This window comes from Sycon ciliatum, chromosome 4 (assembly GCF_964019385.1).
Source record: "Sycon ciliatum chromosome 4, ocSycCili1.1, whole genome shotgun sequence".
Classification (NCBI taxonomy): Eukaryota; Metazoa; Porifera; class Calcarea; order Leucosolenida; family Sycettidae; genus Sycon; species Sycon ciliatum.
This window is the reverse complement of record NC_088646.1, coordinates 22,129,367-22,150,020: the sequence shown is the minus strand read 5'-3', so window position 1 is coordinate 22,150,020 and position 20,654 is coordinate 22,129,367. Positions and strand designations below refer to the sequence as shown.

At 47.9% G+C, this 20,654-nt stretch overlaps 1 protein-coding gene across 1 annotated transcript; it reads right to left on the bottom strand.

Annotated features, from left to right (window-relative positions):
- Positions 1 to 522: 522 nt before the first annotated feature.
- LOC135813464 (uncharacterized) lies at positions 523 to 20,224 on the bottom strand. Its single transcript, XM_065326556.1, has 6 exons — positions 19,853 to 20,224; positions 17,302 to 17,525; positions 15,128 to 15,231; positions 10,538 to 13,295; positions 4,356 to 7,037; positions 523 to 3,749 (listed from the first exon to the last, which is right to left on the bottom strand). Exons 1-6 carry the CDS (start codon positions 20,074 to 20,076, stop codon positions 523 to 525), a joined length of 9,219 nt encoding a protein of 3,072 aa, XP_065182628.1. The 5' UTR covers positions 20,077 to 20,224.
- Between the last annotated feature and the right edge of the window lie 430 nt (positions 20,225 to 20,654).

Here is a 20,654-nt window from a genome sequence, read left to right as displayed (position 1 = left end):
CCAATAAACATCATAAATAAAGCAAGTTCATGTATTGCATGACCATGAATTTTGCGAAGGAAATTGTTAACGGAAACTATTGACCGGATCATGATACTAATGTGTATGGCTACACAGGGAAAGTAAATCAGCTCCACCAAAACATCAACCCGGCAGCTGGCGTGCATTAAAAGAACAAGGATGTATAAAGTTGTCGATACTACATCAGCACATGCATATCTATCACTGTCTACAGTGGGCACATACATGTACGTGTACGTGTTGCAGTTCATCAAAAATGTATTGTAAAAGCAGAAATTTTCGGAGGTGTTTTATTTTCGGTAACTTTGGTGCCGACAATTTTTACCGATATTAAAACGCACCGAAAATTTCGGTACAACCGATACTGTATACATGTAGTACTAGTACACTTACCTGGAAAACGGGTTTTACCGAACATTTCCCTCTACCGAACCGCCGATTTCGGAGAATACTGAAAATATTACACCACCGAAAATTTCTGCTTTTACAGTAATGCGATGATCATTGGGGTTTGTCCTGTTCGTATCGAAGAAGACGATCGTATTGTGGGAGTGGGCTAGCTGTACTCTCCTCGTCGACAGTTTCAGCCTTCTTTGACCCAAGCAAGGTGCGAAACTCTTCATCAAGATCAAGGGATTTTTTATCAGCGGCATTGTCAGAAGAAGATTTCTTGTCAGCCTTATCTGTATCCAGTTGTGGCGGCACCTCCCCGTCTGCAAAGAACACTTCATCACAGTGCTCTTCTTCATCAGCATCTTTGTAGTCAAAGTAGGGCAGGCCTTCGACCACATAGTCCTCACTGTTCCGAGAGTGGACGGACTTCGGCGGTGGCGTTTCGTTCTCGATCCTGCCTCTACGGTAGCTGAGTCGTACCCCGGACTCTGAGTGGTGAACCTTCACGTAATGGTGATACTTGACATTTTTGTGTAGGAACGGTGGGCTGCCTTTCCTGCCACCATCGTCGGCATTCTGGTTATTTTGATCCACATCAACAGAGCCAGCGGTCTCGCGATCAACAGCAGATGTCACCACTGCTCCAGTATCATCAGTTTCTAGCAGATGCGAAGCTGGACGAGAGGAGATGCGCGGCATCGGCGGGTCATTCCTATACAGCTCGTGAATATCAACAGGAGCTTGCAAACGTTCTTCATCATCTTTGTCATCACTGTCACAATCCAAGTCTGTAGGTGTTTCGACTTCTGATTCTTTAGCTTTCCTCTCTTCGGCCTCTTGTAATGCGGCCTCTTGCAATTCAACCTCTTTCAACATAGCCTCCCGCATATCAGCCAGTTGTTTATCAGCCTCCCTGAGTTCAGCCTCCCTCTTCTTCAAGTTCTCTTCCACATACGGAACGTATGTACGCAGTATACGCCATTTTGACATCCTATGCAAAGGTCTTGTTCTGCTTGGTTTTACATCATTGTTTGCTGCTGCCTCGTTACCTTCTTGTCCACTCACCCTTCGATGTTCGATTTGTTCTTGGGCGTCTTCGGGCATGTCAGGATACTGCGACACGGTCATCTCTGTGTTTGGAGTCACACCATTGTCCACTTTTGCCTCTTGCACTTCTTGCTCTCTCACACTGTGTCTATTAAGTTCTTCTTGAGTATCCGATAGTTCTGGCAATTCAGGAAGTTGTAACATCCACCTCCTGGTGTATTCCTGTCTTGAAATTGGCGTTCGAGGACCGTGCAACGGTTTATCCAGATCTGCTTGTGATAGCAAGGTGTAATTGGATGCTTTTTCTCCAACTTCACCATTTTTTGATACTTTTGAATCAGCAGTAGCGGTGTCTTCCACTTTCGAGTTTTGTATCGAAGGCCGAGCAATGGTTGATTTTCGAGAACTAAACCTCGCCTTAGCATAGCGCCGTGGCCTTTTGCGAACAGGTGAACTATCAGATAGTTGTGAGTCTGTGGATGAGTTTCTCTTGGCTCTACCTCTCCGTTCATTGGAGTCAGCAATGGTTGACTTTCGATAGCCCTGCGACTGCTCACCCAGACCTGATGTTGGCAGCTTGGCATGGCGTGCTACCAGTCCACCAACACGGGCATTAGCATATCGTTCCGAGTCGGCGTCCGTGTCATTTTCCGCCTCCCCGTTCAGTGCCACGGAGTCATAAAAGTAACGCCGACGGTCTAGTGGGTGGAGAGGATCGCTCAACACTATCGTTCCATTGTTGTAGTGGTGTGGGAGTTGGCGTAGGCTGTCAGGTTTGCTGGGCGTGATGGGGCGCCGAACAGTTCTAACCGGATCTTTGCCTGAGGGGCCGTCTAAGCCCGGTGACCTATTCCTGGATTGGTTAGGATGGCGACACACTGGCTGTGGCGTACCAATGGAGTTGACTTCTGTTCCATAAGAATCCTTGCTGACGTGTCCTAAATCCATCTGCAAGCGATCAGAGTCATTCAGGTTGTTGAAATTAGATGTCCCCTGTGGTTGAACTTCATGAAACTGTTCAGTCAATCGTACTGCGGATGCTACTCTTGGAACAATGCCACGTCCGCTGTCAATATCCGGTAATGTGGTTGTTGTTGTTGTTGACTTGCGAGAACCAGTTGTATTGCCCATGTACAAGCCAGGCGGTGGAGAACGTCGCGGGACAATGCCCTGGGAAGGTGATATTCTCGGTAATGTAGTTGGATTGGGTCCAATAGGGCTTCCTGCCTGAGACGTTTTCCGTGTTTCATCCGCTCGTAGAGGCACAACACCATCATAGCTATCTATGAGTGGCAGGCTGGATACCAGTGAAGGTGACTGAGCCATGGGCCTTCCACTGTCAGCTTGTTGGCTGCCCGCTGACACTACTACTGGAGACTTTGCTGGGCTGTTGGTCGCAGTCTCTACGCCGGCACGTCTCCCAATACCAGTTTGTGTTCTGTCGGAAGCTGAGAGTGTGACACGTTGCTCTGCACCTTGAGCAGCCCGCATTTGCGAATCTGTTGAGGCTACTCCATGCTGTCCACCAGTGGAATCTCTTTGGCTTTCCATGGCTGAAGAAGTTAGTTCAGCACCGGGCATTCTGGATGTGGAAGTCGATGCATGTTCCTTCAGCCCTGCATTTTGCTGGTGTTGCATGGTGCTGGATGATGCTGGCCCTCCTAGTTTGGGAGATTGAAAGCCTGGCGTTGGGTGATGTTGAAGTTCGGAGATCTTCTGACTATCATCTGCAGCAATTGCATCTGTGCGGTTCATTTGGCGGCGTCTTGCAACTGGTGATCGGGGTCTGTCACCCATTGGATTCAGACTCCCTGTATTCAGTGGCAAATCTTGACCAGTTTCCTCTTCCAATGGCTGTTGTGTGGATGCTTCATTCGTGTTTTGAGCAATATTTTTCTCATTTGCTTGATTTGAAGATGGTTGTGAGTGGGGGGATTCAACCTCAAATATAGTGGAGAGTTGACGTTGCATAGATTTCCTCCCCCTGCCGGAGCGTCCAATTATTTTCCTGCGGGAGGATGACTTGGAGGGCAAGCGTTTCTCGCCTGACTTTGGCGTTTGTTCACTTTGTCCAGTCACAGAACTACTGGTGCTGTGTTTGCTGCTGGAATCAGAATGCTGCAAAGACGAGGGTGAAGTACGAGCGATGGGTGATTGCGGGTCACAGTCATCCTGGGTGCCGCCACCAACACCACCAACACCACCAACACCCAAACCAGCAACACTACCACTAGCACCAGCAGCAGCAGCAGCAGCAGCAGCAGCAGCAGCAGCAGAAGCACCAGCACCTACACTATGAGCACTACCGCCACCATCATCACCACCACCAACACGACCACCACCACCAACACGACCACCACCACCAACACGACCACCACCACCAACACGACCACCACCACCAACACGACCACCACCACCAACACGACCACCACCACCAACACGACCACCACCACCAACACGACCACCACCACCAACACGACCACCACCACCAACACGACCACCACCACCAACACGACCACCACCACCAACACGACCACCACCACCAACACGACCACCACCACCAACACGACCACCACCACCAACACGACCACCACCACCAACACGACCACCACCACCAACACGACCACCACCACCAACACGACCACCACCACCAACACGACCACCACCACCAACACGACCACCACCACCAACACGACCACCACCACCAACACGACCACCACCACCAACACGACCACCACCACCAACACGACCACCACCACCAACACGACCACCACCACCAACACGACCACCACCACCAACACGACCACCACCACCAACACGACCACCACCACCAACACGACCACCACCACCAACACGACCACCACCACCAACACGACCACCACCACCAACACGACCACCACCACCAACACGACCACCACCACCAACACGACCACCACCTCCACCTCTGCCTCTGCCTCTGCCTCTGCTGCGACGACGACCTCGACCACCACGACCAGATGGGACAGTCGCAGACTCAACGCCCCTCGCATGGCGTGTGGTCTGGCTCGCCTTTCTTCGTTCAGGTGGTGTCCACGGTCTGGCATTGAGTGCAGCGCTTCCCAGAGAGCGTGCCGAAGATGACGTCCTGTTCGAACCGGAATATCGTAGATCCCAGCTCAGCGGTGTGTATGAACGCTCATCGGTAGCAAACTCTGGATCCACGTCAAGCACACAGCTTAACCCGGACCATGGTGTTAGTCTGGATCGCTGAGCGGCAGAAGTTGCCCCGGTGTAGGATGGGAAGTATGTGCTTATTGGGTATCCTCTGAATGGTCCATCCCAGGGATTCACAGGGCCTGGTAATAAATCATCCGGGGTGGTGGGCAAGGTCATTGACGATGAACCAGTTGCACTGCTTGCTGTCCGGGAAACATGCAAAGAATCTGCTGCGGCCAGGATGGGTTTCGGGGTCCTGCTTCCATCGCACGTATGAACCCTTGCAACGGCACCTTCCGTGTTCCAGCTGCTAGTGGAGCCGGAGGAAATGTCGGTTGTCACCGGCCTCAACATCTCATCCATACTACTTGTTAAGTCAATTCTGTCAATTGTACCTGGGCCAGAACAGTCAGAGGCTCCGATTTCTCCAGTCCCAGGTTTTCCAGGGGTCTTGCTTTTGACAGGACTCCAGCCAAAGTCGGGTGTTTTAAACGGCAGCAGCTCATACATTTCCTCCACTCCGAATGCCGACGGGGGTGGATTCTTTTCGTAGAACTCCATAACACATGTATTGATGTACTGCAGATACTGGTGGTGCCTTGCCTCCCTCCTCATTTGCCATTCTGTTGGTGTCCTTGGCATGTGTGCAAACAGGTTAGGCAACGGTGGTGGCGGTTGGGTTACGGGTATATGTCTCATCACTCTGCCCCAATACCACTTGAAGTGTAGATCGGTGGGCGAGTCGTAAACCGTCTTGCGATGCTTCCTTGGCGGCATCTCAACCGTCGCTGAAGCTGGCATGCTCCCCAGCCGGTACGGTCTGGGAATCAGTCTTGGCAACATCTCTACTGGTGGGGGCGCCTCTCTACAGATATCCTCCCAGGAGTCGTACAGCTGGTTGTCTTTATTGCGTTGTCGTTGTGCCCTCAACTTGACGTCTTCGTCCGAACAACTTGATAGTGGCTCCTGTCCACCAACATACACACGCTGGATATCCGTATTCCTCTTTTTCTTCGTTTTCTTCTTCTTCTTCTTCTTGGTCACAGCCCAAGTCTTCTTCTTGCTTGTCCTTGCTTTTTGTTGACGCTTCGTTTTCTGTGATCCTAAAAGCTTGGGCTGATATGATGCTACTGCTTGTTTGGGTAAATTGCGTGTCTTTGAGGGGTGAGCAAGCTTCGATGGTACAGAACTTGCTGCACGGTTTGGTGTTGATATTGATGATCCTATATGTTTTGGTTTGGGCTCCGGTTGTCGTGATGGCGATAGCGTTGTTGGTGGTCGTGGCTTAGTCTTTGGTGTTGGCTTTGGTGTGGATGAAGGCTGTTTTCTTGATGGTGGCTTTCTTGCTGCTGGTGTCACTGTTGGTGATGGCAGCTTTGGTGTTGATGATGGCTTTGTTGTTCGTGTTGGCCTTAGTGTTGTCGGTGGCTTTGGCTTGCCGCTTGGAGGCGGATTTGCCGCTGCACCCTGCTCGGCTGGCTTTCTAAGCTCTGTTGATCTACGCCGGTCGGCTGGAATCTTTCCCGGAATTTTGAGAACTTGTTGAACGTTGACTTTGCCCCAGGCACCGCTGCAGGCAGATCTCTTGGCGCTGGGCCTCGCGCCCAGATCCCCTGCGAGGGCGTACTCCTGTTTGACGACATCATCGAGTTGTCGCGTTCCCTGCTTCCACCGGCGAAACGTGTGGCCCCGGTCATCGCCGGAGGAGTCAGAGGGAAACGGCGTCGATGAGGCATCGGAGGACTTATCCGCACTACCGACCAGAGCCCTGTCTGTGCCTAGTATGGAGTCGCACTCGGATAGTGTGGGCGATGGCAGGAGTGGGCTCTCTGGCCGCGATGAACCACTCTTAACATCTGGGTTGTTAGCCGAAGATTTTGCGCTCACATCGTCTTCCTCGCTGTCATCTGGATCCTTCTTCTTTTTCTTCTTTCCAAACCCTTCAAACCAAGGGTGCAAGAATCCCAACAATTGCACCTCTTCAGCGGGATCATCCGCAGTAAGCTCATCTAGATACTTGAGCTCATTCTTCCGATTTAAATCATACATTTTTGCCGGCCAGAAGGGAACAGTATACCGCGGCTCTCTCTCCAGATGTCCCAGGGTTGCTTTATCCATGTGGAAAGCTTCCAGGAGCTCCTCATCCATCAGGTCATCCGCGTTGACGTAGTCGTCTCTAGGCGTTCCCTCTTTGAAATCAATATCCCATTCATCCCACAGGTGCGCGTTCTTTGCATTATAGAACCAGTGCTTCCGACAATGACAGAACGCAATCCGTTCCTTGCCTAGGCATTCGGGGTCGGGGCCTCGACGCGGCTTGGTGTGTCTGTCAATGATCCATCTCAAGGCGGTTACATCTTCACCATGTTTTATCTTTGAGACTGCACAAGTGGGGAAAATAGACAAGCATGGGCACAAACAAAAACATGCACACACAAACACGCCAGCATTCACGTACACACACAAGCAAATGCTAGAATATTCACAGGCACATACATACACACAACTGCACACACACACACACACACACACACACACACACACACACACACACACACACACACACACACACACACACACACATACACGAGCGCACATACACACATACACACATACACACATACACACATACACACATACACACATACACACATACACACACACACACACGCAAACACATAAACCGCCATACAAATCTTAGGATGTTTCATCGGCCTCAAGACCAAGGCTGAAGAGAAAGAATGTATTTTCTTGCACATGCTTTAGAAGAGAGAGAGAGAGAGAGAGAGAGAGAGAGAGAGAGAGAGAGAGAGTAAGTTACATTTATAAAGACAGGTAAGTCTAACAAATGAGGACTGAGACCTCTACAACAGGGTTTTTACGCCTGAAAGCAGGTGCATGATTTAACAAGCAGGTTGTCAGTCTAGATTTTATGCGCAGATGGAGAAAAAGCGCAGAATTTTTGTAATGAGATGAAAAGCAGAAATTATAAGAAATGATAAGAAAAGATGAAATGAAAGCCTGCTCACAACCCCGCCCAGCCTTGCGAACTGGGAGAGAGAGAGAGAGAGAGAGAGAGAGAGAGAGAGAGAGAGAGAGAGAGAGAGAGAGAGAGAGAGAGAGAGAGAGAGGGAGAGAGAGAGAGATCGATAGATAGATCGATAGATAGACAGAGAGAGATAGATAGAAAGATATATAGATAGAGAGAGAGAGAGAGAGAGAGAGAGAGAGAGACACACACACACACACACACACAGAGTGAGAGAGAAAGAGAGAGAGAGAGGAGAGAGAGAGAGAGAGAGAGAGAGAGAGAGAGAGAGAGAGAGAGAGAGAGAGAGAGAGAGAGACACACACACACACACACACACACAAACACACACAGGAATGAAGTCGCTGGACAAGCACGCACCATGTACAATGGAAACCCATTGAAAATGAAGCACGCCAATATGCAGGAGCACTGCATGTACACTGACAGATTTCTCTCTATGCAAATGATAGTGGGTGAAATCCGAAAAGAAAGTAAAAGAAAAAAGGAGACGAAAAAAATCAAGACTAGCGCCAGGTAACTCTCCTAATCCTAATCCTAGGCAAACCCTGCAAGGCAATCCCCAGACTGTAAGTCGACAAACATTCACTGAGCTTCAATTTCAGTTTGCGAGGGCTAAGTATAAAGCTGAAATGCAAAGCCCGAAAAGCAAAAATTAAAGAAAATCAGATTATCAGCTCAATGGAATCAAACCGTATTGGGGCACCAAAGGAAAAAATGTCACCTCCAAAATCTGAGTCGAACCATGTCCACCCTGGAAACCCAATGTTGATTTTGATACAAACCGCACATAACGTGATTACGATTTTGGCCATTACCAGACAAAAGAGATGAAATGGATTTAGCGGATTTTGTATTCCAGCTTTTCAAATCTGATTAGCGATGCTGCAGCAGAAAAACCAAACTTATGCCGGGATTTCACCATTCAACAGTTACCAGGACTTATTCGACCTCCACTACCTGGGTTAGTCTACATCACACAGCTTTTGAAGTAGTATTTCTGCTCTGTTAAAGGGGAAGTGCATCAATTTTTCGAGTATGGTCCAGAAGAAAGACAATTTGATATCGGTTCGAATGGTATATCTCTCGCTTCCATACGATAAGCCAGACTTGCCAAATCGCCAATTGTATGCTCACGTTGCCATAGCGACCAGCGCAGTGATGACGTACGAATGGCTTAGCTCCACCACACTGACAGCGAAGGTCGATCACTGCAGAATTAAATATTTGGTCATTTTCAATTGGTTTATTGTATTCACAAAGTGAAAGAAGGGCCGTGTCCAATGCTGTTAGTGCAGTGAACTGTTTGTTAGTAGTCCTCTCGGTTGTGTACTGGGACGTGACACCGACAGGAGAAAGCTGGAGTGCGGAGACACCAGCAGACAAGCGAAAATAGTGACGAACACAATGCTGAAATCCTGGTTGGGACAAATCAGACGTTCAGCATTTCCCCCAACCAAGGACCATGCCGTTTGCTCTTTCCACTTCCTGAAGATGAATGTGATGCTTCCTGGCGACTCTCCTATCTCTCGTAACATCTTCTGAAGCCAGGTGAGACGACGGGTGGTGGAGATTGACGAATGAAATAATGTCGTAGGTTTGAAAGTTTGCTGAAAATGTCTCAGGAGAGATGGCGAATTCCAAGCATCTTTTTCTGGAGGAAACTATTTCCTAGGCAAAGTCAGCCTAGGGAAATGCATGAGAAGGGCGATAAATAGTTCACGGCACTAACAGCATTGAACACAGCACTTCTTTCACATCGTGAATACAATAAGACAATTGAAAATAACCAATTTCTGCAGTGATCGACCTTCTCTGTGGGGGAACTAAGCCTTTCATACGTCATCACTGCGCTGGTCGCTATGGCAACGTGAGCATACAATTGGCGGTTTGGCAAGTTTGGCTTATCGTATGGAAGCGAGAGATATGCCATTCGAACCGATATCAAATTGTCTTCCTTCTGGACCCTACTCGGAAAATCGATGCACTTCCCCTTTAAATTAACCTCTTTAGCACGACGCTACCTGAGCGCGCCCCACGTCAACACCTGTAAAAGTCGCATTTTCCCATGAAAGTACTAGCTGCTCAAGGATCGATAACTTTACCTTCCCTTGGACGAATTCCACGATCTTGAGCTTCCTTGAAAGGTCGTGAGACGAGGGACAAACTAGTATCAAACCCAGCTCGGAGCGAAACCAAAACCCCGTGCTACAGTCTGGCAAACTTCATCCACGCGCTCGACAGACTTGAGCACGGCCAAAACTAACCAAGCTCAAATATTCAGCTGCCATTTCGGTCTCCTTGCTCGTATCGAGCTCAAATTTTTTGTGAGGACTCACGGGAACCACTACCATCATTTGAATCTTGTTTCCATGGCAGCAGGTAGCGCAAAAAGGATCCATGATGGAAAATACGCGTTCTGCAGACTGCGCAAAAAAATCGAGTTGAAATTTGCCGTGTCGAGTCGCATATCTCAACAACCGGTAGTCGCATCGCTTCAGCGATTGTTTCTATCGCCAGCTGAGAGTTTTCTCTTGCAGATACATGTTTCGATTGTGAGAATCGACCAAGTATTGAGTGAGTTGCGATAGTTTGAACAAGTCACTATGGACTCAACACGGACCCCACGACTATGAAATGAAGGTTCACTGTACAGTGTACAGCGCGCGTCGTACTAGTACGACGGTCGTGGGGCATGCAACTCATGTGCGTCGTACTAGTACGACGCTCGCGCTAAAGAGGTTAATAACTACTCTTTAAGCACATGCAAGCACAAACCCAGAAAAACTCTGATGCTAACAGCATGTCATGTGTGGAAAAGAAGGCACTTACCCTTGAGGAACTTCTTGTAGTTATCTCGTCTGGCCATTGATTGACCGGTTGTTTTGGCTTTCCGGCGCTTAGCGGGAATACAAACAAAACTAACATCGCTCTCCTCACTCTCCAGATCCGTTTCATGAAATTCATGATTGATGTTGATGTACTCTTCGCGCCTCCGTACGAACTCTTTGCGGCCATTTGACATTTTGCGATCGTGCACTATATGGGATATGTTGTACAAGAAATCTTCCTGGAATTCAGGGTAGCGGTGGGCGGGATTGTCAAGCAGCATTCTCAACTCTTCATCGCTGTCCAGTTGCCTCTTTGCCTTGGCCCTCTTCGCTCTGATCTTCATGGCAATACCGTCGACAGCTGCAACGCTTTGCTTGTCCGACATGTTATTCTTCTGCTCAGCATTTTTCTTGCCATCTTCTTCCACCGCAATAGTTTTTCCATCGCTCCTATCTTGAGGCAGGGGATCTGAATTATTGGACTTCTGCTGAGGCACTGACTGTCCAGCCTCCGTGTCCATACCAGATGCCTTCGGTTTCTTCTTCCGCTTTGGTTTCTTCTGGTCTGTATCAATGTTCACACCAGTTGAATTCTCTTTCTCCGCAGCTGCTGGTGCTTCGATATCTCCTTCACTCTTGGTCGCCGTCATTTTCTGCTCATCGGTAGACTTCCTAACATCTGTTCCCCTCTCTTTTTCATCAGTTGTGATTTGTGTTGCAAGTTGTGACCTTGCTCCATCCTTCTCAGTAGGTGTCCTGTCTTGCGGCTTCCCTTGGCTGCTAGCCCTTTCATCAGCATTCACAGGCGTGATTCCTGCAGTTGTTGATGGTGCTTCCTGACGCAATGGCTCCCTGACATGCGTCTGACTGTTGATTTCAGCTGCTTCAGGTTTCTTCTTCAGCTTTGCTGCATTATTTTCTGATTCCCTATCCGGTCCGGCCATCTGCAGATCTCGGTCAGGCTCTGCTTCTCCTTTCCTTGTGGTGCCATCAGATTCTGATTTCTTTTCGCCATGTGGCTCCTCAGGACGTATTTCGTCATCTGCTCCTGTTGCCTTGTGCGTCGTTAGTTTTTGGGCTTCTGTGTTTCTGTCGCTGTCCAGTCCCGTGGCTTTCGGCTTCTCCTTGCCTTCATGCTCCGCACTAGCAGTATCACTCGTATTTGCAATGGTTTTTGACTCTGTCTGATGCTGCAATGTCTCAGTCCCGGGCTGAATAACTGCACCCGATGGTTGTGGAAGATTCTCCAGACCAGTAGATGCGCTTGTCATTTCAGTGTCTATGCCAGTAGCCGTAACAGTCACCTTCACTAGTCTGTTATCATCCAGGTTAGTAGCAGCTCCAGTATTAGCCATCTCCTGTTCTTGCTTCTTATTAGTATCTGCTTCTTCATCCTTGCCGGGCTCTTTCGAGTTGTTCATGTCCTTGGCCTTCTCATTGTTCTTTTCATTTCCAGGTTGAGCTGTAGTTGACTTCTTCTTATGGTGAGCTTTCTGGTTTTGATTTTGCACGTCCAGGTTAGCTTCAGAGCCCTTCTCACCTAAAGTGGTCTGCTTGACTTTCTTCCTCATCTGTAGGTTTTTGTCATCTTGCACAGCCACTTTGCTTTTCTGTTTTTCTTGGATCTTGTTGATAGCAGCAGTGTTTCTTGCTTGTTCTCCTGTTGGCATGGGCTGCTTTCCGCCTACCTTCTTCTTTGTCTGCTTGCTGTGCTGTCCTGGCTTGTTGGTAGACACGGTGCCAGCGGCTGCAGTGTCCTTTGCTGTTTTTGGGCCCTTGCTGGTTGTGGATGACAGGGTGGTTGGATCATTGCTATCGCTGCTATCACTGCTCCCGCTACTGTCACTAGTGTCACTGCTCCCGCTACTGTCACTGCGTCCACCACTGTCTCTGTCCCCGCCACTCTTACTGTTGGAGGGAGAATCACGCTTGATCTCAGGAGATGGTGGGAGTCTCCGAATCCTCATGATTTTTTTGGCACAGCCGTAGCGTGTGACGAAGGCTATTGCTTTCTCTTGCATCGGTGTGAGGACTTTGACTTTTCCCCCGCGTGCAACGTCAGTAGAGATCTTGAAGGCATTATCCTCCTCTTCAACTTCCTCTACTTTACGACGGCCAGCAATCGACTTTCCACCACTAACTTTAGCTTGGGACATATTTGCCTTGGATTGTCCAGTTTGAGTTGTTGCTTTCCCGGGCTTTGCTGCATTCAACCCTCTCGTTGTGGTGCTGGGATTTTGTTTACTTTTGGTTGGTGCTATGTTTGACTTCGTCAATGCACTTTGCTGGCTAGCTTTCTCAACAACCACCTTGCTCTTTTTCTCTTCTTCATCCTCCGGCAATGTAAATCTGAGCGTCTTCTTTTTCTTTACCATCGGCTCTCCATCTTGTGTTTTCGTGTCCGCTTCTTTCGTTTCGGCTGAAGGTGGCTTTTTCAGGATGCCGCGCAGGACGGGTGCCTCCTTGGGCTGGTCTTGGGTGGAAGGCATTTGCTGGCTAGCCTCGCTCTCATCTTCCTCAGTGCCTGTATCTGTACTGTCATTGTCACTATCACCAGCCTTTCCTTGTGTGCCGAATGGTGCTTCACTCTCGTCATTCGTAGCGCCGTCCATACTGGTGCTCTCCTCGCTGCTGCTGGAAGATGAAGTGAACCCACGCCTCCACTCTCTCTCCACCTCGATGGCAGCCTTCAGACCATCCATGTCGAACGGCGTCAGCAGCCCGTTTGTCAAAGCCACCTCATGATCCATAAGCCAACCCTACGCAATGTGAATGAGCACACGCATAGAGAGGACAAAGTAACAATCAATTCACCACTTGTGTTTTCACAGAACTGAACCCTTTATCAAAAACAATCCAAATGAATTTTCCCCTCCAGACTGACTTGACAGCTTCACTTTCATCAAGTCAAAGTACTGGAATTTCAAATTTTGTGTAAAAGAAGTGGGGTGGCTTAAAAAGTTAAAATCCAGTCCAGATTTGAGCACACATTACCAGACGTCTCATGAGCCTGTGGTGGCCAAAGCCTCATTTAATCCTGCACAACCTAGTTCATGGAAACAGGTGTGATCAAGAGTACATAACCAAGAGCGTGCAACTCCTATCTTGAGCTGTGATTGGTTCACCCACGGCGGAATGTTATTATTGAGTCAATCTCTGGCAGAAGTATGATGAAGTGGGTGTGCTGTCCCGTGCTTGTTATGTAGATACCGTGTGAGTACATTAGGTTCAAGACACATCGATCTATCATCCGTTGTTCTGCTTCGACCACCGTAGCTGTAATGTACAAATTATTTGTACTTTGATCTTTGGCTAAGTCAGCCAACCAGACACCAAAGACTGATGTCATAAAAACAATTAGGCCATGGGCTGAGGGTTCATTGAGTTCCACACTCTTGGTTATGTACACTTGGTGCGATGCGTTGACTAGTGTTGAAACGAGCGTATCTATAACAAACGAGCGATCAGTTTCACTAACGAGCAAGCTATCGAGCGAGCTAACGAGTTTCATTGATGTGGCAAATATGATTTTTTGAATAAAAAAATTTCTTAGTCCGATTTTTTCAGCTGGTTCAAATTATCACCGCCGGCATTTGGGGTTGCTGCTGCTTCACTTCGGACTGCTGTTTGGTGTCGAGATGTCTTTTCAGCGCCGTCGTTGAGTAGCCTTTGTAAGAATAGACCGTTTTGCAAAGATTGCAAGTAGCCCTGGTCTTCGCTGCATTGCGGGAGAAAACTTCCAAATGACTGAGCGAAACTTTCACTCGAATGGAGAGGTGACCGAAGAATATCCTGCGTCAGGTCAGCAGATGCGGAACAAGACATCACTAGAGCCCACCAAAGCTGCAACGACAACTGCAACAACTCAAGTGTCGTGCAGGCATACAGTCACTGTAACTGCGAGTGATTTTCACTTTGCGCGGGACTGGACTCTCGATCGACCAGGGAGTCGTAAAATATTTTACGACTCTCCGGTCGACATGTACTGCCATGTGTACGGAGTACGGTGTACAGTGTTCGTTAGTGCAAACGAGCTGGCCGCACAAACGAGCCGAGTTTCTGGCGAGCGAGCTAACGAGTATCCGGTGAGATCGTTTCAACACTAGCGTTGACACCCCGTACAAATATCGTAAAACACTGGTGCAAGGAGCATTGCATCGTAAAAAAGAATGTGAACTTGGTATTCTGTCGGGACAGCGGGGTATGCAGGAGTTGCACACTCTTTCGGGAGGGGTATGCATGGCATACCATAGCATACCAGGTGCATGTGTGCATGACCTAAGTATCATAAGTATCAAGGCACGGGGCAGAACCACAGAGACGAAAAAATCTTTCTCGTAACTCCGAGTTTCGTGTTTCAAAAAACACTCATCAAGGCTACATGCAATTTGGTTGTGTTTATTTGAATTCGCAAACCGAACGGACTGAACATGTCCAATGACAAGGAAGCGAATGAAGTCCAAATAACCCAGGAATGGGGACAGAGATGAAAGGAAAATACGGGAACAGAAGGCTCTCAGCAAAGGAAGAAGAGAAAGTAAAGAAAAAGAATAATGGAGAAGAAGAAGAAAAGATTTACTGATGTACTCACCGGCAATTTGCGGGGAGAGTAGCGACCGATCTGCTGGACTTGTGGTTTCTGCACAACCGTCGGCTTCAGTCTCTGTAGTCTTGCCTCACAACTTCCACACAGAACTGGATCGGAACAATCAAATCAGGGGCAGTGTTCCATCAAAGTATAGTCATAACTACCTTATGCAGACCTCAAAATTCCTTATAAAATTATTGCTGAGGTTGTTACCACTATTTTTTTAATATAAGAATTAGTGCTGAAACGATTACGTTTTTTCCTTAGTGGCTTAGCTGATACCATAACGATCGGCTTATCGGCTAAACGATTATTATTGTAACTACATCAGTACATGTACATTCTGTGAATTCCAAAAAAATTACGAGTCCAACATCGCCAACGACGAAAAGCGGGCGCATAGATCCGATGATCCCGCAACAAGTCCGTCAGCTGTTCGGACTGACCAGACGAATACAGACCAGACAGAGGCAACTCACTGGTTGCAACCCAAGTGCTGATGGTGCCCTTCGCCTGTGACTTCGCTGACTCAGACGATGAAGTCAGAGAAGCCGGCCAGGAGTGCAGACCGGTGGATTTCGACGGATGAGCTGACTTGAGGCGCACCAACAAGTAACTAGTTGCTTTTCCTGTCTATGCTCAAAATAGGCCCAGACGCCAGGCCTAGCTCGTCGTCGAGCAAACTGGTTCGGGAACCGTCGACAGAACGGAAAACATGAAACTGAAGACCACTTTACTGTCTTTAGCTCAAGACTACTCGCACGTGGAGGGAACTCCAGCCCCTGCAGCTAGTGAGTGGTGTAGACACATACCGGTACTGAGCCTGCTCGTCCTGCATGCTGTATGGAAAGTGGATCTACGTAGTCAGCTCAAAAGACGGCGACGATGATCGCGTCGATGTTTCACAGATCGCGCTTGTGCTTTTACACGTACATCGATGTTGCAAGTGTACATGGTGTACAGTCATGTACATATTCATGTCGTACTCGCAACACTTTCGATGCATGCACGCTTTGTGCGACCCCCAAAGGGGGGAAATCCCGTGCCGAGCGTGAGTACCATTCTACTCGTTTAGCCGATAAAATCGAAATAACCGTTCGATCTATTTCTTATCGAGTAAGTAACGAGTAATCGATATAATCGTTTCAGCACTAATAAGAATACAGCTGCAAGTTCTACGGCATGTGCAGCTAGAACAAACACATGCATACCGGTTTACATAAGTAGATGAGTCCTCCATGGTGCCAATCTTAAGGCAACTGTTACCGTATTCTACCGGTTGGAAGTCAACCCCGGTTAGAGGTGGACCCCGTATTTGGAGGTCTCGATTCTGCTTTTTAAAGTTATCACCCCGACTAACTACTCCCTGCTACTAACACATCAACAAATCATGTAAACATTCCTTATTGGAGGGTATAACGTCCCAATCCTTGAAAAAAGGCAATAAACTGGCAAAAATGTGTACACATGGTGCACTCGTGCATGCATTGCAGGCAATTTTTTGTAAGATACTGATAGTTCCCGGTTATAAGTCGAATCCCGGTTGTAAGTCGACCCCCACCCTTCCTCCTTCAATTTTTTAGTAGTGAAAGGCCGACTTAGAGCCGGAAAAATACGGTATGTGACTTGCCCTATTACCGTCAACCTCAGAGAAACAAAGAAACCTAGTTTGCCACTCTTGTGAACCCCACTTGGCCGGCTACTCTCCGTGGGTTGGTCACACAAGACAATGACAAATCTTCCTTGTTCTATTCACCATACTTCAGGATATGAGAAGATGCAATACGTGTCTTATAGTACGCTTGCCAGTCAAAAAGTTCTCTGCTGGATTTGGATTGGATTATATTGGTTTATTTAATGTCCAACAACAAACAGGCAGTGTTGTTACATGAGATCCACTACAGGCACACAATTATAAGGAAAAGGAAAGGATTAAAAAAATAGACAGTTATGGATAGTTTGTCATGACTCGTAGCATTTTGTCCTTCTCAGTTTTACTAGAAAAAATAGAGTACTACATATATGGGCTTTCTGTAGATGTTTAGGTCATGTATGGCTTAGACCGCTAAATGGGCATGTTGCCACTCAGTTACATGTACCTTCCATAGGATGGGGATTTAATGCCATTGCATGCCCTGTGAAGGAATGAATCTAAAACTAAAAAGTTGACGACTTACTTGCGCCGATTGGTAGATACGACGGGTGTGTGATGCGCCGCGGGTCGCTGATTGGCAGAAGCGGGCCGTGCTCACGGCGAGTGCGAAACATTCTGTTCGATATTTTCTGCGTTACCACGTACGGTGCTTGGATCTGCGCATGGACTAGGTGAATCGGCTCGTCCTTGGGATGGAAGCGATAGTGGCATTTCTTCACGCGCGCCATGGGGAATTCCCACAAATAGCTGAATCGGGGCAACAGAAACAATGCAAACCAGAAACAGGAAGAAAGAAATTCAAAACACAGCAGAGTCTGTCAAGGCTGCAACTACCATTTCACGAGGACTGCAACCAAGACCAAGAAATGTTAATTCGAGTCAAGTGACCCTGGATATGGCAAACCGCAGTGCACGGGGATCACATTTCATTTTATTGGACCTTGAGCGGTCGTCTTAGACAGGCTTTTCTGTATTTCAGCATTTTTCTTCGTGAAAATTACTGTTCCGGAATACCCAGAGTCAAATCCAAAAATACCATTTGCCCTCCTCTGTATCCATAGGGATGTAAATAACCAGTCAACCTGGCAGATTTCGAGCCTCGATCGGATAAAAGAATATTGATGAAAAAATAAGGAATTTTTGTAATCAGCAAGGTTAAAAGCATGTGGTCGAGTGGGTCCTTGTTCTGAAGATTTTTTTTCTCGTTTCGTTCCTTCCATATTTGCCTTGATGTTATTGGGCCTACATAGTAGTTCTCGGGAGAATGAAGTTGAAGACACCACTGCAGTTGTACTTATGGTTGATAAATATGGTGTAAATACACACCCGGCAATATGGCGGTAAACACATGCCTGCCCACACACGCTCTCTAAGCTACAAAGTTCTGGCACAGAGCTCTCCTTCTCACCACCACCAGCACCATCAGCTCGCGCCTGGCGCCTAGTCGATGCATGGTTGGCGGTATCCGACATAGCAGGCTGGTACATCAAGTAGCGCATGGTACATAGAAGATGACACAGCAACGATATAGCTCGATTGCGACATACATTTCCTCCCCGCTGGACTCATCAGGCAATCTCCTTCTTGGATGTCTTCATACGGAGCTTGACTCGGGAGAATGAACCGTACGTCGGGGACAAAACGTACGTCTCAATCGAGCTATGTTGTTGCTGAGAGCGTGTGTTTACCGCCATATTGCCGGGTGTGTCTTTACCACCATATTTATCAACCATAAGTACAGCTCCAGTGGTGGCTTCAACTTCATTCTCCCGAGTCAAGCTCCGTATGAAGACATTCAAGAAGAAAATTGCGTGATGAGTCCAGCCGGGACAAAACGTACGTCGCAATCGAGCTATGTCGTTGCCATGTCATCTTCTATGTGCCATGCACTACTTGATGTACCAGCCTGCTATGTCGGATACCGCCAACCATGCATCGACTAGGCGCGAACTGATTGTGGTGGTGGTGGTGAGAAGGAGAGCTCTGTGCCAGAACTTTGCAGCTTAGAGAGCGTGTGTTTACCGCCATATTGCCGGGTGTGTCTTTACCACCATATTTAACAACCATAAGTACAGCTCCAGTGATGTCTTCAACTTCATTCTCCCGAGTTAAGCTCCGTATGAAGACATCCAAGAAGAAAATTGCGTGATGAGTCAAGCGGGGACGAAACGTACGTCGCAATCGAGCTATGTCGTTGCTGTGGCATTTTCTATGTGCCATGCACTACTTGGTGTACCAGCCTGCTATGTCGGATACCGCCAACCATGCATCGACTAGGCGCCAGGCGCGAACTGATGGTGGTGCTGGTGAGAAGGAGAGCTTTGTGCCAGAACTTTGCAGCTTAGAGAGCGTGTGTTTACCGTCAAATTGCCGGGTGTGTCTTTCCCACCATATTTTATCAACCATCAGTAGTTCTCGTTTAAAATAAACACAAACAAACAATATCCACCGAAAACTTTCAAGAGACTGTCATTACCGGTGTATCCGAAGTTGTTATTCACGACGACTTCGGAAGTGACTGTATGAGTTTTGCCTTCATCTCAGGCAGACGGAAGAGAAGGAACCCATTCCACTTTTACTACGCCACAGTCGTGCAGTTATCAAGCTAGCAGCCTTATGATGTTGGAAATCGATTTGAAGCAATCACATAAAAATGGGTGGTCAATCACAATAACTACCAAACACAATGCCACTCCGCACTGACATGCCTCTGTCCTCCTTCTTTGTGCGTTGCGCTTATTCTTATAAATTTTTGTGTTTCTGTTTCGGTACATTCCGTATTTCAAGGCATACCCCGAGGCTATAGGTATCATTGATTAAAGGACCATTCTGGAACATTCAGCATATTAATTGTATTTCTCTTGCTAGGCTGTTCATTACGAATTATTAGCCCTCCACTGTCTGCTATCTCAACCCTACAGCCTCCCAATAATGGAACTCCCTTCAATTTAGACTACGTCTTTGGGAAATCCTCAAAATATATATAATAAATAAAATAATAAACTACACAATTGCCAGATCGATTTTGTTATTGCTGCCAGCAGGCTAAGAATAGATTATCAATTCACACTCACAAGTAACGATGCTTGGGGCAGATTGTCAGTGTCTTGAGTACTGCCGTGGGCATGTCCAAGATGCCAGCGCGATTTCTGATGAGATCCTTCTCCAGTATCGGCTTTCCGCTTGTCCCGGTCCATTTCGAATCGTCGCCGAGCGTCATCAAATATACGCACTCCTTCTTTCCCATCCATTCGCCACATTTGAAGCGAAAAGAACTGCGAAAGGAGCAAATGTCCATTGCCGAACGCAAGCAGGAGGCGCATACAGGTTGCTGCTGATCAGCGAAGATCGCATCCTATAATGGTGAAGTGGCACGAGCTACAATTGTAAAATAATTGGATACCAATGGTTTCTAGATGTCCCAACAAGCAACAGTACTTGCCATCTCAAACTGTGAACTGTTTTTTTTTTGCCCAGACAGCTTGCTGCTGACCCGCCAAGAACAGAAAAATCAGTGCAGCGCCTCACACTCACAGCTACCAAAGTCACAGTGTCACAGCTCGGGTGCACAGAACTAGACTTGGCTAGCCTGCACTAGGCTGCAGTGCAGACAGTGATGCGTGGGTATGAGCGATGATGACAGACTGGACTACAGTACAGACTGTACAGTACAGACAGTGTAGATCTACATGTACGCAGACGCCGTTCAAGACCCTGACCCTGGCTGAGGCCAGTGAGCATGGTGAGGGCTAGGGCTCTGCGCGGCTCCAGTGCATACACAGTTACACACTGTTCTGTAGTTATCAACTAATCACTCTCATCGATCTCAGTTCGTCATCATGTAGAGGGGACGGTTTCAAATAGGACACCGGTTGC

What these genes read in the sequence shown, in the direction of transcription:
- LOC135813464 (XM_065326556.1), bottom strand. Translation starts at nt 20,076, where the DNA reads ATGGACATTTGCTCCTTTCGCAGTTCTTTTCGCTTCAAATGTGGCGAA. An exon ending in GTATCTACCAATCGGCGCAA is followed by an intron (nt 15,232 to 17,301) that starts GTAAGTCGTCAA and finishes GTTCCGATCCAG; the next exon opens with TTCTGTGTGGAAGTTGTGAG. An exon ending in CTACAAGAAGTTCCTCAAGG is followed by an intron (nt 7,038 to 10,537) that starts GTAAGTGCCTTC and finishes CCACTTGTGCAG; the next exon opens with TCTCAAAGATAAAACATGGT.